Here is a 16500-nt window from a genome sequence, read left to right on the forward strand (position 1 = left end):
ATGCTCTGCTAATTTTCTCTCCCTTTTTTTTCTCATAGAGACAGGGTCTCACTTTTTCTCAGGCTGGTATCAAACTCCTAATCCACCTGCTTTGGCCTCCCAGAGTGCTAGAATTATACCTGTGAGCCACCATGCCTGGCCTTCCCTGACATTCTTATGTCACACGGGCATCACTTCCATAGGCCCTGAATCCATAAACACAAATTACATGTGTTGTTGAGACCTAGTGTGAACACAGAGCTTTTACTACATCTTGAAGATATGTTCTTCACACTCAGACATAACATTACACATCCACAGAACATTCCAGCATGGCCCAAACCTGTATCCATGATCAATCTCCAAACTTTGCACTGTAGACCTTCCCTCCTACCTGGGGTGTCAATGTACTGCAACTGACATGCTAGTCTAATCTAAATATGTACCAGCAGCATTCATGCATAACCTTAATATGTCTATGACAGCTGTTTATGACAACTGTGTGCAATATTCTTGAGTGACTTCAGAATCTGCTGATGGAATTGTTTCATGACTTTGACATTTAGACTCGGAATACTTTGAAAGTAAACACATGTTCAAATGAACATTTGGATCAACAAAGCCCCTTTCCCCTCAGAAGCTGGGAGTCCTTGATGTCAGGTGTACGTGGTACTCCCCGTGTGAAATCATCACATCTTTCACTGCTTTAGACCCACCCAGGCTCGCGGTGAGTTCTCCATCTCTCTCTCTCTCTCACACATACACACACTTATACACAACACACATCCTGTCTTCACTCTCCCATCACTCTCGCTGCCATGGGCTGAGGACTTTTTCCCAGCAGATAGACCACAGTGATCCCAGGACTCTCCACTCAACCTGAGATAGAACATAGTGGTCCCAGGGCTCTCCACTCAACCTGAGATAAACCATGGTGATCCCAGGGCTCTCCACTCGACCTGAGATAGACCATAGTGATCCCAGAGCTCTCCACTCGACCTGAGATAGACCATAGTGGTCCCAGGACTCTCCACTCGACCTGAGATAGACCATAGTGGTCCCAGGGCTCTCCCCTCGACCTGAGATAAACCATAGTGATCCCAGGGCTCTTCACTCGACCTGAGATAGACCATAGTGCTCCCAGGGCTCTCCACTCGACCTGAGATAGACCATAGTGATCCCAGGGCTCTCCACTCAACCTGAGATAGACCATAGTGGTCCCAGGGCTCTCCACTCAACCTGAGATAGACCATAGTGTTCCCAGGACTCTCCACTCAACCTGAGGCAAACCATAGTGATCCCAGGGCTCTCCACTCAACCTGAGATAGACCATAGTGATCCCAGGGCTCTCCACTCAACCTGAGATAAACCATAGTGTTCCCAGGGCTCTCCACTCGACCTGAGATAGACCATAGTGGTCCCAGGGCTCTCCACTCAACCTGAGCCTGAATCAGGGGATTAGTTCCTCCGAGGAGGAACCACACAGGACTGAGCCTCCCTTACCTTGAATCACCAGTATCCCGGTTCCTGCAGTGAGCAGAATCAGGTAGGTGACCACGATAGCTATGGAGCATCTTACCCCATGTCTCTTCTTGGGCTTTGCGTCTGAAACACAACCAAGCAGAGGGCAGTGCTGCCGAGAGTGCCAAGCAGGGAGGCCCAGCCTGTGCCAGACCCCTCCGTGTGAGCAGGGGCTCCCTGAGAGGCCAAGTGGAAAGACACTGAAAATTTAAGTCCCCTAAAGTCTTCCCCCGAGCTTCCTTTGTGCCACAAAGCAAGGACTGCCACTGTTGGTCACTCGTTTGTGTAGCCAGGAAGCAAACACACACACCATGTATCGTTAGCTGGAAGAGGTATTACATCAGCCTCAGTCACTGGTGAAGTCTCAGCACGATGCCGGGCCCATGTCAGCTTCTCAGTCTAGGTTGATGGACTGCATTAATGAATTAATGCGTGTAAGTTTCAAAACTCTGGGAGGAAGAGGATTGTTCCCATTTTACAAAGAAGAAGTGATGGTTGGAGAAGTTGAAAAACTTATTTAGGTTATAATGTAGAGACCTGGAATTCAAGTCTGATCTAGTGATAGAGTTTAGAGTTAATGATCTGTTAACTTCCTGAGGCCTAACTCTCTGACTCTGGTAATTTTTATGACCATTGGGGTGCCTTCCTCCCATCCCACTTGCCTGTAGAATACCCATATACTCTGAGACAGACCTGAGTTTTTTATTCTTTTAATCCTACACAAATGATACCATAATACACAAAATTCTGCACATTACCTTTTGCAATGAATGCTTTTCAAGAATGCTCTCTAGTTTTCTTTGCAGAGAGAGATTAGCTGCCTAATATTCCTTAGAGACAAAAACCACAGTTCCTGCAAATATTTTCCTTTTGAAGAGCTGTTTCTAGTTTGGAGCATTACAGAAGAGGCTGTCATAAATCTTTTCTGGAGGTCCTGACTTCAGTCTTTACATCAGCTGTCATCATTTTGTTGAGGGCTTTCAAAGGGAGAGCCTCCACCTGCAGAGAGCCCTGCAGTCCCCACCTCTCACATTAGTTAAGCATGAACCTATTCTGCACCAGGCATTTGCCAATATCATCTCTAAGTTTCACATAACCCAGCAAGGTAGGTGTGGGCACGTGCCTCTCCAGAGGAGCGCTGGGGTTCAGAGAAGCTAACGTGACACAGTGGACATGCATCCCAGGTCTGCCTAACTCCAAGGCCTGAGGTTGCCTCATTAGTCTATACTGACCATTGCCCTGGGACAAATCCAGTTGAAATAGGCCCTGTGGACTGGTCTGAAGGGGAAAGAAATTCTACGTAAGCAACCCAAGGGAGCAGGCAGGGGCACCATTTTTGCTTCATGGTAGCTGATGATAGATTTTCAGCTGACTATTCTGATAGGTGCATTCAAAGCCTCAGGTTTTTCCCCACCTCCCTCGGGGACTGTGTTATCCTGCTGATTTTCCTTCCAGCCATGTGCAGAACAGCAGCCCCTGCTCAAGCAGCATCCAAGCACAGTAGTCTAGGATAGTTCTGGCAGCACTGGGAGGAGTGGTTTTGTCGATGTATTGGTTATTTTAGCTAGTGTTACTTCCAGGCTTGCACAGCAGCCTGAGAGAGTTTCCCAACACACAACCTGGCCAAGTTATTCCCGTACCTTCAGCCCTTTAGTGTCTGCTTGGTGTCCTTGGGCAAAGAACTCCCCACCTGCACCTAGAGCCCCACTGTCCAGTTCTCCCTTGGGTGCCCTTCTATACCACACCTCCACATGGATCCTGAGCAATGGCCAGGCCAGGTGACAAGTGGTTACACCTTCTGACTTGATACAATGTATGTCTTCTGAACATAGGATTCCCTTCTGCCTTTCATGTGACTAATTCCTACTCATCCTTGGGAAGTGCTGTAGATCAGTGGTTCCCAACCTTTTTGGCACCAGGGACCAGTTTCACGGAAGACAGTTTTTCCATGGGTGGGGGTAGGTGGATCTGACAGGAGGCAGAGCTCAGGTGGTGATGGGAGCACCCGTAAACACAGATGAAGCTTTTCCACTTGCTCACCAGCCACTCACCTCCTGCTGTGCAGCCTGGTTCCTAACAGGCTGTGGACCTGAACTAGTCCACGGCCTGCGGGCTGGGGAACCACAGCAGTAGAGCCTTTCCTGCCTTTCTCTGGCTCCCCTGGCCAGGATGGAATCCCTTTGCTCCCCCATTACTCTATATTTCTCTCTGCCATGGCATGGGTCACCCTGGATTGTGTCTGTTTATGGATCTGTTTCCCCAAATGGCCTGGAGGCTTCTTGAGCTATAGTCGAGCAGCAACATAGTGTCTGGCATATGATAAGTGCTGGGAAGATGATGAAACGAGTGAATGAATGGGTGAATGCCTGTGGAGGGTTAGGTGCTGAAGATGTGCAGAGTTGAACACTGAAGTTTGCAAATGTTGGAAGACCCTCGGGACTGCAACTCAGGGCCTTGGGTATCCAGGCAACCATCTTGGAGGGGATAGATAACACATAAGAGAAGCCACACATTTAACACAAGGTGGTGGATGGCAAATACAATTTCATGGACAGTACTGAATTTGATGAATCATAACATGTGATGGGAATGGAAAGGTAAACTGCGCTTCAGAGACACAGGTATTATAGAGGTTGGAGGTGATGGTGAGAGCAAGCATGGAAAATATGGATATTTTAAAACCAGATGGCAGGAGTACATTTTACTCAGGCATCTGAGTAAAAATAAAGTAAGGAAAAACAAGATATGGTAACAGTGTGTGGGTAGTTCATAGATGTCCACTCTGGCCCAGAATACTTTTTAGATCCAGCACTACTACCTGGCATGGATGCAAAATATTTTAGAAATGCCCTGTGGGCATATCTAACACCTGGTGTATGGAGTTGAGTTTGAGGAAGTCTGCTTGCTACGCTGATCATCTCATCTCTCAGAGGGCAGAAGGAACTGTAAAGAAAATATCTCTTCTGGGTGAGGCTTGACCAATGAGGAAGCGCTGTTGAGATGAGAGAATGGAAACAGCCTCTGGTCAACAGGAATGGGCTTCCCTGGAGTCAGCTGTGGTGAGTCTGCGCAAAGATTTTAGGAAAGCAGCTTTCAGAAATTTGATAGCTCTATTGTCTGATTCACAGTGAAAACACGGCTCTAGAGGGAAATAAAAATGACGTTTCAATTCCATAAAAGAGCTCAATAAAGAAAAACAGGCTGCACACAAACTCTAGCCTTCCAAGGCCTGCCATCTTTCAGTGGCAGGAGGTGGTCCTGGGAGGTGTTTCTCTCCCTGACCGCAACAGTAGGGAAGACAATCAGGGGGTACCCTGTGCCCCAGCACTGGGCTTCCTGCATCCAGACCCAGAGAAGTAGTGTGTGCCCCGTGGGCCTGACGTACCCCAGTCCCCACTTAGAAGCTCTGGGCGGTGTGGGAAGCACTGGTGCAAACACCAGCAGGAGGCAGCGTGAACACCAAGGGTACCACGTAAACAGGGCAGACCAGGGTCTGCTGGTCAGGGCTCTGAAAACGAAACCACCATTGGAACCACAGCCCAAAGTAGGCCAGAGCCTACACAATAAACCTAAACAGTGCAACTGTGCTAAAACAGAGGAGGTAAGTAGGATCCAGAGTCTCCTAACATACTATACCAAACATCCAGTAAATACTGGAAAATTACCCACCACACCAAAAAGAGAAAAATCACAACTTGAACGAGAAGGGATAAGCAACCAATGCCAGCCCTGAGATGACATAGATATAGGAATTATGCAACAAGAATTTTAAAGCAGCTGGGACAAAAATGCTTTAATGAACAATCACATTCGAAATGATTTTTTAAAAAATTTACCAAAGAAGTAGAAAATATTAAAGAAAAGAAAACCAAATGGAAACTATAAAACTAAAAAACACCATTAAAAAGAAAACAAAAAGCTCACAGCCAGGCACGGTGGCTCATGCCTGTAAACCTAGCACTTTGGGAGGCCCAGGAGGGAAGATCACTTGATGCCAGGAGTCTGAGACTAGCCTGAGCAAGGATGAAACCCAGTCTCTATAAAAAATAGAGAAATTATTCAGGTATAGTGGCAGGTGCCTATAGTCCCAGTTATTCAGGAAGCTAAGGCAGAAGGATTGCTTGAGCCCAGGAGTTTGTGATTTCAGGGAGCTCAGATGACACCACTGCACTCCAGCCCAGGTGACACAGCTGTCTCAAAAAAAAAAAAAAAAAATTCTCATTCATCTTAAAAATAAAAATTCAACTAAAACAAACAAACATGAATAGAGCCTCAGAGACCTGTGGCCAGTAACGAAATATCTAGCATTCATATCACTGAGGCTTCAGAAAAACTGTGAGACAAAGAAAAAAAATTTTTAAATGGCTGAAAATTTCCCAAATTCTGTGAAAGACATGGACCCACAGTTAAAGATGGTGAGTAAATCCCAACCATGACAAATCCAAAGAAATCCATACGAAGGCACATCATGGTTAAAAGTCTAAAAAAATCTAAAGAGAGAGAAAATTAAAAATGTGCAGAAAAATAAAAAGTCTCGAAATCAACCAGACAGAAATGACACATTACCTATAAAGAAGTACTGATTTGAACGGCAGAAGATTTCTCATTTGAAACCATGGAGACAAGATGTAAGTGGCACAACATATTTTGTGTGCTGAAAGGAGATAATTGTTAACCATGAATTCTATTGCCAATGAAAATATCCTCTAGGAAACACAGACATTCTCAGATGGAAGAAAATGAAGAGAATTTTTTGCTGGCAGACTTGACTTCAAAGAATGACTAAAGCAAGTTCCTCAGACAGAAAGGAAATGATGATAGAAAAAGACCTATAATTTAAAAAAGAGAAGACAAGAATAGAATGGGTAAAATTAGGAATATATATATGTTCCTAATGTATGTGTGTGTGTGCGTGTGTGTGTATTAGACTATCCTTTTTTCATGAGTTTTTAAAATCACACTTGAATTTTAAAACAAAAATCATAATACCTTTTGATGTGGTGTTCAGTGTATGTAGAGGAAATGCTTAAGACGATTGTATTTTAAAAGTAGAAAAGGTTAAAGGACATAAATGGAAGATTACTACACTTGACTTCAAGTGGTAAAATGTGATGTCAATAGACCGTGTTAAATTCTGTGTGTATATTGCAGTACTCAGAGAAACAATTTTAAAAACTATTCAAAGTGATGTACTCAAAAATATGATAAATACATCAAAATGAAAGTCTAAAAGATGTTCAAATAATCCATAGGAAGGTAAGAAAAGGGAAGTAGAAGAATAGAAAACACAGGAAAAAAAACAGAAAACACACAATAAGATGGTCGTTGTAAGCCCTAAAATAGTAATAATTACTTTGAATATAAATAGTCTAAATGTGCCAACCAGAAGACAGATATTGTCAAACTGGATTAAATAGTACAACGCAACTGTATGCTCCATAAGCAATGAAGTAACAGAACGTCAACATACATGAAGCAAAAGTGATATAACAGAAAGGAGAAATAGACACATCCACAACTTTTTTTTTTTTGAGACAGAGTCTCAAGCTGTTGCCTTGGGTAGAGTGCCATGGTGTCCTGATAGCTCACAGCCACCTCCAGCTTTTGGGCTTAAGCTATCTTCTTACCTCAGTTTTCTTCTGTTTTTAGTATAGATGGGGTTTTGCTCTTGCTCAGGCTGGTCTTGAACTTGGCAGCTCAAGCAATCCACCTGCCTCAGCCTCCCAGAGTGTTAGGATTTCAGGCATGAGTCATTGTGCTGGGCCAAAACATCCACAATTATAATTGTGCACTTAATGCCTTACTCTCAACAATTGATAGAAAATCATCAAAGTATAGAAAAACGAAACCACACCATCAACCAACAGGATCTAATGAACGCTTACAGGATACTACAAGTCAAAACAGCAGGTGAAGAATACTCTTTTGAAGAATACATGTAACATTGACCAAAAGAGACTATACCCTGGTTCTATAAAACAGACAAAATGTAAAAAAGGGTAATTATCAGAGACTCCACGCCCATAACTCAGTGGTTGGGGCACCAACCACATGCACCAGGACTGATGGGTTCAACCCCGGACACGGCCTGCTAAAACAACAATGACAACAACAACAACAAAATAGCCAGGTGTTGTGCAGGCACCTGTAGTCCCAGCTACTTGGGATGCTGAGGCAAAAGAATTGCTTAAGCCCAAGAGTTTGAGGTTGCTGTGAGCTGTGCTGCCAGAGCACTCTACAGAGGGCAACATAGTAAAACTCTGTCTCAAAAAAAAAAAAAAAAAGGAAGAAAATAATTATCAGAGAACAGAGTAACAGAGTATGCTCTTTTATAACAATGCAACAAAAATAAGGGTCAGTAACAAGTAGACAATAGGAAGATCTATAAACATTTGGAAAATTTTAAAAAGTATTTCTAAATAATTCATTGTCATTTTTCAAAAATTAAAAAAATATATTTGAATGAAAATGAAAATACAACACATCAAAGCTTATGGCATATAACTAAAGCAGCACTGAGAAGGAAATTTATAGCACTGAAAAGTTACACTAAAAGCATTTTTAAAGGCCCAAAACCAAAAAATTGAGTTTCTACCTCAAGAAACTAGAAAAAGAGAACAAAATAAATTCTAATCATCCAGGGAAAGGGAAAGAATAATGATAAGAACAAAAATTAATAAAATTTAAAATAGGAAGACAAAAGAAAAATCAAGGAAACAAAAGTTATTGGATAAATCAATAAAATTAATAAACCTCTAGCAAGACTGACAAAGATAAAAAAGAAAGAAGATGCAAATTACCAATATCAGGAATGAAAAAGGGGCTATGATGACATATCCTGCAGCCATTAAAAAGAAAATAAGAAAATACCACTACTAACTTTATGCTCACAATTTAAAGAAATTGGGCCAGTTCTTGAAAAGCATAAGTTACCAGAACTTGATGACGATGAAATAGATAATTTGAATGTTCATACCCATTAAGTTAATTTTTAATTTAAAAGCTCTGAAAAAAGCTATATCCAGGCCCAGTTGTATTTTTTTTTTTCTTTTGCGCTTTTTGTGGCCAGGTCTGGGTTTGAACCTACCACCTCAGGCATATGGGGCCGGCACCCTACTCCTTTGAGCCACAGGCACCGCCCAGGCCCAGGTGGTTTTATTAGAGTATCTCAATAAAGATTTAAAGAAGAATTAGCACCAACAATTACACAATCTGTTTTAGAAAATAGAAGAGGAAGAAACATTTTCTAACTTGTTTGATGAGGTCAGAATTATCCTAATATGAAAATCAAAGAGGGAGGGAGGGAGGAAGGAAGGGAAAGGAAGGATGGAAAGAAGGAAGGAAGGAAAGAAGGAAGGAAGGAAGGGAGAAAGAGAGGGAGGGAGGAAGGAAGGGGAAGGAAGAATGGAAGGAAGGGAGGAAAGGAGAAAGGAAGGACAGAAGGAAGGAAGGGAGGGAGGGAAAAAGGGAGGGAGGGAGGGAGGAAGGGAAAGGAAGGAAGGAAGGGAGGAAGGAAGGGGAAGGAAGGAAGGAAAGGAGGAAGGAAGGAAGGGAGGAAGAGAGAAAGGAAGGGAGGGAGGAAGGAAGGGGAAGGAAGGATGGAAAGAAGCAAGGGAGGGAGGAAGGAAGGAAGGGAGGGAGGAAGGAAAGATGAAAAAAAGGAAGGGAGAAAGGGAGGAAGGGAAAAAGGGAGGGAGGGAGAGAGGGAAGAAAAGAAAGAAAGAAAAGATAGAAAGAAGGGAAGGAAAGAAAGGCTCTCACATCCTTGCTTCCAAGATGATAAAGGAAAGGAACAACAGTCGTGCCAAAAAGAGCCATGGCCATGTGCAGCCTACTCGCTGCATGAACTGCATCCAGTGTATGCCTATAAACAAAGCTATTCAGAAGTTCGTCATTTGGAGCATTCTGGAGGCTGCAGCCATCGGGGATATTTCTGAAACGAATGTCTTCGATGCGTATGTGCTTCCCAAGCTCTGTGTGAAGTTACATTTCTCTGTGAGTTGTGCTATTCATAGCAAGGTAGCAATGTAGTCAGGAACCATTCTCTGGCAGCCGGACTGAACACCCCACCCAAATTTAGAGCTGCAGATGCTGCACCAGGGCTTCCACCAAAGCCCTTGTAAGCAGTCCTTGAGGACTGAAGAAAAACTATACTTTGAGAAGAAACAAAATGGAAATAGAAAGAAAGGAAAAAAGGAAGAATGAAAGAAAACTAAAGACCAATATCTCCCATGAATTTTGACAAAATGGTTGTCAGCAACAAAAAATGGGTAAATCATATCAAGCAATGTAACAAAAAGAATTATATGCTATGACCATGTGGGATTTATTCCAGGTATGCAGAGATGGTTCTTTATCTAAACATTAATCAATATGATCTACCAGACCAACAAGCTAACGAAGAAAAATTATATAATTGGATGCAGAAAAAGCACTTAGAAAAATCCAATTCATGTTAAAACTCTTCATAATTATAATTCATAATCATAACTCATAATAAATAATAAACTCAGAGTAGAAACTCAGTAAACTAGAAATAAAGAACTTTCTCAATTTAAGAAAAAAGCATCTAGGGCTGCGCCTATGGCTCAAAGGAGTAGGGTGCCGACCCCATATGCCTGAGGTGGTGGGTTCGAACACAGCCCTGGCCAGAAGTTGAAAAAAAAAAAAAGTATCTACAAAATATTAAAAGCTACTTAATAATAAAACACTTTCCCTAAGACTGAAAATGAGACAAGAATGTCTGCTTTTGCCTTCTTAGTCAACATAATACTGGAAAATTCTAGCTAGCGCAATAAAGCAAGAGATTGGAAAGGAAGAAATAAAAGTGTTCTTATTTGCAGAGGACATCACAATCTACATAGAAAATCCCAAAGAATCTACTAAAAAACTCCTCGAACTAATAAGTGAGTTCACCAAAGTTACAGGATACAAGAGCAACACATAAAAATCAATCACATTTCTATACATTAACAACAAACAAGCAGAAACCAAAATTAAAAACACAATAGTACAGACTAAGATCTGGTATGCTGATGCCCCCAGCTTTATTTTTATTACTAAGAACTGCCTTAGCTATACCGGGTTTTTTCCGGTTCCATACAAAACGCAGAATCATTTTTTCCAAATCTTGAAAGTACGATGTTGGTATTTTGATAGGAATGGCATTGAATAGGTAGATTGCTTTGGGAAGTATAGACATTTTAACAATGTTGATTCTTCCCATCCATGAGCATGGTATGTTCTTCCATTTGTTAATATCCTCTGCTATTTCCTTTCTGAGGATTTCATAGTTTTCTTTATAGAGGTCCTTCACCTCCTTCGTTAGGTATATTCCTAGGTATTTCATTTTCTTTGAGACTATGGTGAAGGGAGTTGTGTCCTTAATTAGCTTCTCATCTTGACTGTTATTGGTGTATACAAAGGCTACTGACTTGTGGACATTGATTTTATATCCTGAAACATTACTGTATTTTTTGATGACTTCTAGGAGTCTTGTGGTTGAGTCTTTGGGGTTCTCTAAATATAAGATCATGTCGTCAGCAAAGAGGGAGAGTTTGACCTCCTCTGCTCCCATTTGGATTCCCTTTATTTCCTTGTCTTGCCTAATTGTATTGGCTAGAACTGCCAGCACTACATTGAATAGTAAAGGTGACAGAGGACAACCTTGTTTGGTTCCAGTTCTAAGAGGAAAAGCTTTCAGTTTTACTCCATTCAGTAAAATATTGGCTGTGGGTTTGTCATAGATAGCTTCAATCAGTTTTAGAAATGTGCCACCTGGACAACCTACACAATGGGAAAGGATATTTGCATATTTTCAATCAGACAAAAGCTTGATAACTAGGATCTATAGAGAACTCAAATTAATCCACATGAAAAAAGCCAACAATCCCTTATATCAATGGGCAAGAGACATGAATAGAACTTTCTCTAAAGATGACAGACGAATGGCTGACAAATACATGAAAAAATGTTCATCATCTCTATATATTAGAGAAATGCAAATCAAAACAACCCTGAGATATCATCTAACCCCAGTGAGAATGGCCCACATCACAAAATGTCAAAACTGCAGATGCTGGCGTGGATGTGGAGAGAAGGGAACACTTTTACACTGCTGGTGGGACTGCAAACTAGTACAACCTTTCTGGAAGGAAGTATGGAGAAACCTCAAAGCACTCAAGCTAGACCTCCCGTTTGATCCTGCAATCCCATTACTGGGCATCTACCCAGAAGGAAGAAAATCCTTTTATCATAAGGACACTTGTACTAGACTGTTTATTGCAGCTCAATTTACCATTGGCAAAATGTGGAAACAGCCTAAATGCCCACCAACCCAGGAATGGATTAACAAGCTGTGCTATATGTATACCATGGAATACTATTCAGCCATTAAAAAAAATGGAGACTTTACATCCTTCGTATTAACCTGGATGGAAGTGGAAGACATAATTCTTAGTAAAGCATCACAAGAATGGAGAAGCATGAATCCTATGCACTCGATTTTGATATGAGGACAATTAATGACAATTATGATTATGGGGGGGAAGCAGAAAGAGGGACGGAGGGAGGGCGGTGGGGCCTTGGTGTGTGTCACACTTTATGGGGGCAAGACATGACTGCAAGAGGGACTTTACCTAACAATTGCAATCAGTGTAACCTGGCTTATTGTACCCTCAATGAATCCCCAACAATAAAAAAAAAAAGAAAGCTATAAAAAAATAAAATTAAATTAAAAAAAAAACAATAGTATTGCCAGTCACTCCTAAAAAAATGAAATATTTTGATACAAATCTAACAAAACATGAACAAGATTTATATGATGAAAATTGCAAAACTTTAAGAAAATCAAAGACCTAAACAAATGGACAGGGATACTGCAGGTAGGTCATTATGAACGTTTGGAGGTACATAAAAATCAAGAAACGTAAAATCGATGCAGATGGAAACAAATGAAGCCCTCCCACAGACACCAGTCAGGTGAGCAAATCGAAACTTGCATGATGAATCAGAAAGAAGGCTGTTGACTGTGTTTCTTGGAAGTGAAATAATGGAGCATAACACAGCCTCTCTCAAAACTTTCATTGTGACCTACGTATTTAGGGACTGTAAGCCTGAATATAGTAAAGAAGTCAATTCTCTCTACATTTATTTATAGATGTAATACAATTCTTACCAAAATCCGAGCAATGAGTTTTGGTGGCATGGATGAGCTGAAACAAAATTTATATGAAAAGGCGAAGGCCCTATAATAGTTTGATCTTGACAAGAAGAATACAATAATGAAGAATAAGTCTACCTCACATTAAAGGTTATAGTATAGCTACAGTAATCAAGACGGTGTGGTATTGGTAAAGAAATAGTCACAAAGATCAATGGGACAGAATAAAGAACACAGAGAAAAAGATATGAACAGAAGCTTCTCAAAAGAAGCTCTGTCTTCCTAACACTCTGGGAGGCTGAAGCAAGTGCATTACTTGAACTCACGAGTTTGAGACCAACCTGAGCAAAAGTAAGACCCTGTCTTTACTAAAAATAGATAAAACTGAGGTTCACTTGAGGATCACTTGAGCCCAAGAGCTGGAGGTTGCTGTGAGCTATGATGCCACAGCACTCTACCCAGGGTGACAGCTTGAGACTCTGTCTAAAAAAGAATGGAAGGAAGGAAGGAAGGAAGGAAAGAAGGAAGGAAGGAAGGAAGGAAAAAAGGAAGGAAAAAAGGAAGGAAAAAAGGAAGACAATTGGTTAATAAAAATTAAAAAAATACTCAATATCACTAATCATCAGGGAAGTGCAAATTAAAACCACAATGAGATATCACCTTACCCCAGTTACAATGGCTTTTAGTAAAATGTCCAAAAGCAATAGATGCTGGTGTGGACCCAGAGAGAAAGGAACACATAAACTGTGGTGAGATTGCAAACTAGTACAACTTTTATGGAAAACAATATGAGGAGTCTTTTAAAAACTAAAAGTAGAACTACAATTCAGTCTATCAATCTCACTGAGTATCAACCCAAAGGAAAAGATGCTTTTTCATCAAAGAGACACCTGCACTCGAATGTTTATTGCAGCATGATTCACAGTTGCAAAGATGTGGAATCAACTCAAGTGCCCATCAGTTCATGAGTAGGTTAATAAAATGTTGTATATGTACAGCCATAAAAAATGAATTAATACTTTTTGTAGACCATTCTCCTAAGTGGAGTATCTCAAGAATGGACAAACACCACATGTATTCAATATTAAATTAGAACTAAGTGATGAGCACACATGTGCACAGAGAAAAGTAAAACTCAGTGGAAATCAACCTGGGGGGCGGGGAGGGTGGAGTGGGAGGAAAGGGAAATAAAACAACTTAATAGGTGCTATGAACACTATTTGGGTGACAGTTACACCAATAGCCGGGACTCAAGCATTACAAAAAAGTTCTGTGTAGTCTAAAACATTTGCACACAGAACAGAACACAGAAAATAGACACACACTAATTTTCCCAACCATGGCTGAAATTAAGAATATCCCTTTCAACAAATAGTCTGTGAGCAAGGGAGCTACAAACAAAACAGAAACACTGGCTATATCTTATGCCTTATACAAAAATAAATTTAAAATGGATCATGCACTTAATCGGAAAATGTAAAGTTATAAAAAATTTTATAATAAGACATGGAACATTTTCAGTACTTAGGGCTAAGGGAAGAGGTCATAGATTTCACACCAAAGCATAATTTATGAAAGGAAAAATTAAGTTGGACCTCATAAAAATTAAAAACTTTTGCTTTGCAAAAGACCCTGTTATAAGTATAAAGACAAAATTTATAGATTAGGAGAAAATATTTGCAAACCACCTGTCTGGTAAAGGACTTGTATCTAGAATATATAAAGAACTCTTGGCTGGGTGCAATGGCTCACGTCTGTAATCCTAGCAATGTGGGAGGCCAGATCAGATGGATTGTGTGAGCTCAGGAGTTTGAGACCAGCCTTAGCAGGAGCAAGACCCTGTCTCTACTAAAAACTAGCTGGGCTCTGGGATGGGCTCCTGTAGTCCCAGTTATTCGGAAGGCTGAGGCAAGAGGGTCACTTGAGCCCAAGAGTTTGAGTTGCTGTGAGCTGTGATGCCACAGCACTCTACCCAGGGTGACAGAGTGAGACTCTTGTCTCAAAAAGAAAAAAAAAAAAAAAGAAATGGAAAAAAACAAATGATCTGATTAATCCATTGGCAAAAGATAAGATCTTTCACTGAAGTGGGCATACAAATAGCAAATAAGCACAGGACAAGACATTCAACATCATTAGTCATTAGGAAAATGCAAATTAAATCTACAGTTAGCTATCAGTACACACCTATGGGAATGGCTAAAAGTACAAATAAGGATAATGCCAAATTTTGGCAAGGTGCGGAGAAACTGGGTCCGTTACACATTGCTGACAGAAGTGTAAAATGGTACAGTCTTGCTAGAAAATTCATCAGCTGCTTCTTGTAAAACTAAACACACACTTAGAATCCAGCAACTGTACTTTAGGCATTTATCCCAGAGAAATGAAAATTTACACAAAAACTTCTACTAAAATGTCCATAGCAGCTTTATTTGTAATTGCCCCCAATAACAACACAAATATCCTTCAATGGGTGAATGGATAAAAACAATCTGTGGCATATTCTTATCATGAAATGCTATTCAACAGTGAGAAAAATCAACTGCAGATAGACATAACTTGGATGGGTCTCAAGGGAATTATACAATGTAAAAAAAAGTTACATACTGTGAAATTCCTTTATGTAACATTCCTGAAAGAGTACAGTGATAGAGACGGGGAACTTATTAGTGGTTGTCTGGGATTAGCGATTGCTGGGCAGGCGGGTGAAGAGTGTGTGGTGCTGTTTAGCAAGGAATTATAGTCATAAACTCAAGTGAGTGAGTGGAGACTAAAAGGAAGCACCAATATCAGTTTCCTGGCTGTGGTATTGTACTAACTATGTAAAATGTTACCACTGGGGCAAGTAGGAAAAGGTCAGAAGGGCCTTCCTGTACATTTTTTTGCAACTGTCTGTGAATCTATTAAAAAAAATAATCAGCACACCAAACAATCCTCTATAGTAAAGCCAGATGTTTAAAGATGTTTAGAAATACTGGCAAAATGGAGAACAAAGTCAGAACGCCTACATGATGTGATAACAGCCACATCAGCAAGACAGAACATGAATGGATTTCAGGAGTAAGGTCTATTAAAAGTCTCTTTGGATCACCTTATAGCAAAAATACGGAATAGTTAGGCTCATCACTGAGAGCCAATGGTTAATGTTAATTTTGAAACAAAGCACATCAAAACCCTTAACTTCTCTAGTTGTTTTTTGTTTGGGTCACCTCTATCCAAACTGAAATTAGTGGGGAAAAAATGTCTTGAAGAATGATGTGAAGCCTGAACTAACAGAGAAATTGAGGTCCAGACAGATTACATTTGGTAATCTTTCTCTGATACTACACTGTAAATTCCTAGAGGCAGAGCCCCAACACTTCATCTTTGTAGCCCCATACATTTCAGCTAGGGACCTACATGGGCAGATGCTGGAGGAGAGGGATACTCAGTGCAGGGGACAGAGATACCATTGTTCCCACATAGACAACTTCCAGAAAAACCTAGGGATGGGAATGACGACTCATCTTGCAAGATGATTCTAAGAGAATGTTCTAAAATAAGGAATAAAAGATTGCCTGTCGAAGGCTGGGTGTGGTGGCTTACTCCTGTAATCCTAGCATGGGAGGATCATTAGAGCTCAGGAGTTCAAGACCAGCCTGAGCAAGAGTCAGATGCTATTTCTATTAAAAAAAAAAAAAAAAAAAGGTAAAATTAGGTGGGTACAGTGGTGAGTGTCTGTAGTACCAACTACTTGGGAGGCTGAGGCAATAGTATCGCTTGAGCCCAAGAGTTTGAGGTTGTTGTGAGCTATGACAATAGCTCTGACAATAGAGTGCTACTGCACTCTAGCCAGGGTGACA

General features: G+C 40.9%; 1 protein-coding gene across 1 annotated transcript in view; it reads right to left on the reverse strand.

Moving 5' to 3' along the window:
• The window catches only part of MARCO (macrophage receptor with collagenous structure), a 47768-nt gene that overhangs the window by 30441 nt on the left and 827 nt on the right, over positions 1-16500 (reverse strand). The window contains exon 2 of the mRNA XM_053598215.1: positions 1483-1584. Coding sequence (XP_053454190.1) covers positions 1483-1584 — 102 coding nt within the window. The remainder of the gene's footprint in view (positions 1-1482; positions 1585-16500) is intronic.

The sequence above is a fragment of the Nycticebus coucang genome, chromosome 7 (genome assembly GCF_027406575.1).
Source record: "Nycticebus coucang isolate mNycCou1 chromosome 7, mNycCou1.pri, whole genome shotgun sequence".
Classification (NCBI taxonomy): Eukaryota; Metazoa; Chordata; class Mammalia; order Primates; family Lorisidae; genus Nycticebus; species Nycticebus coucang.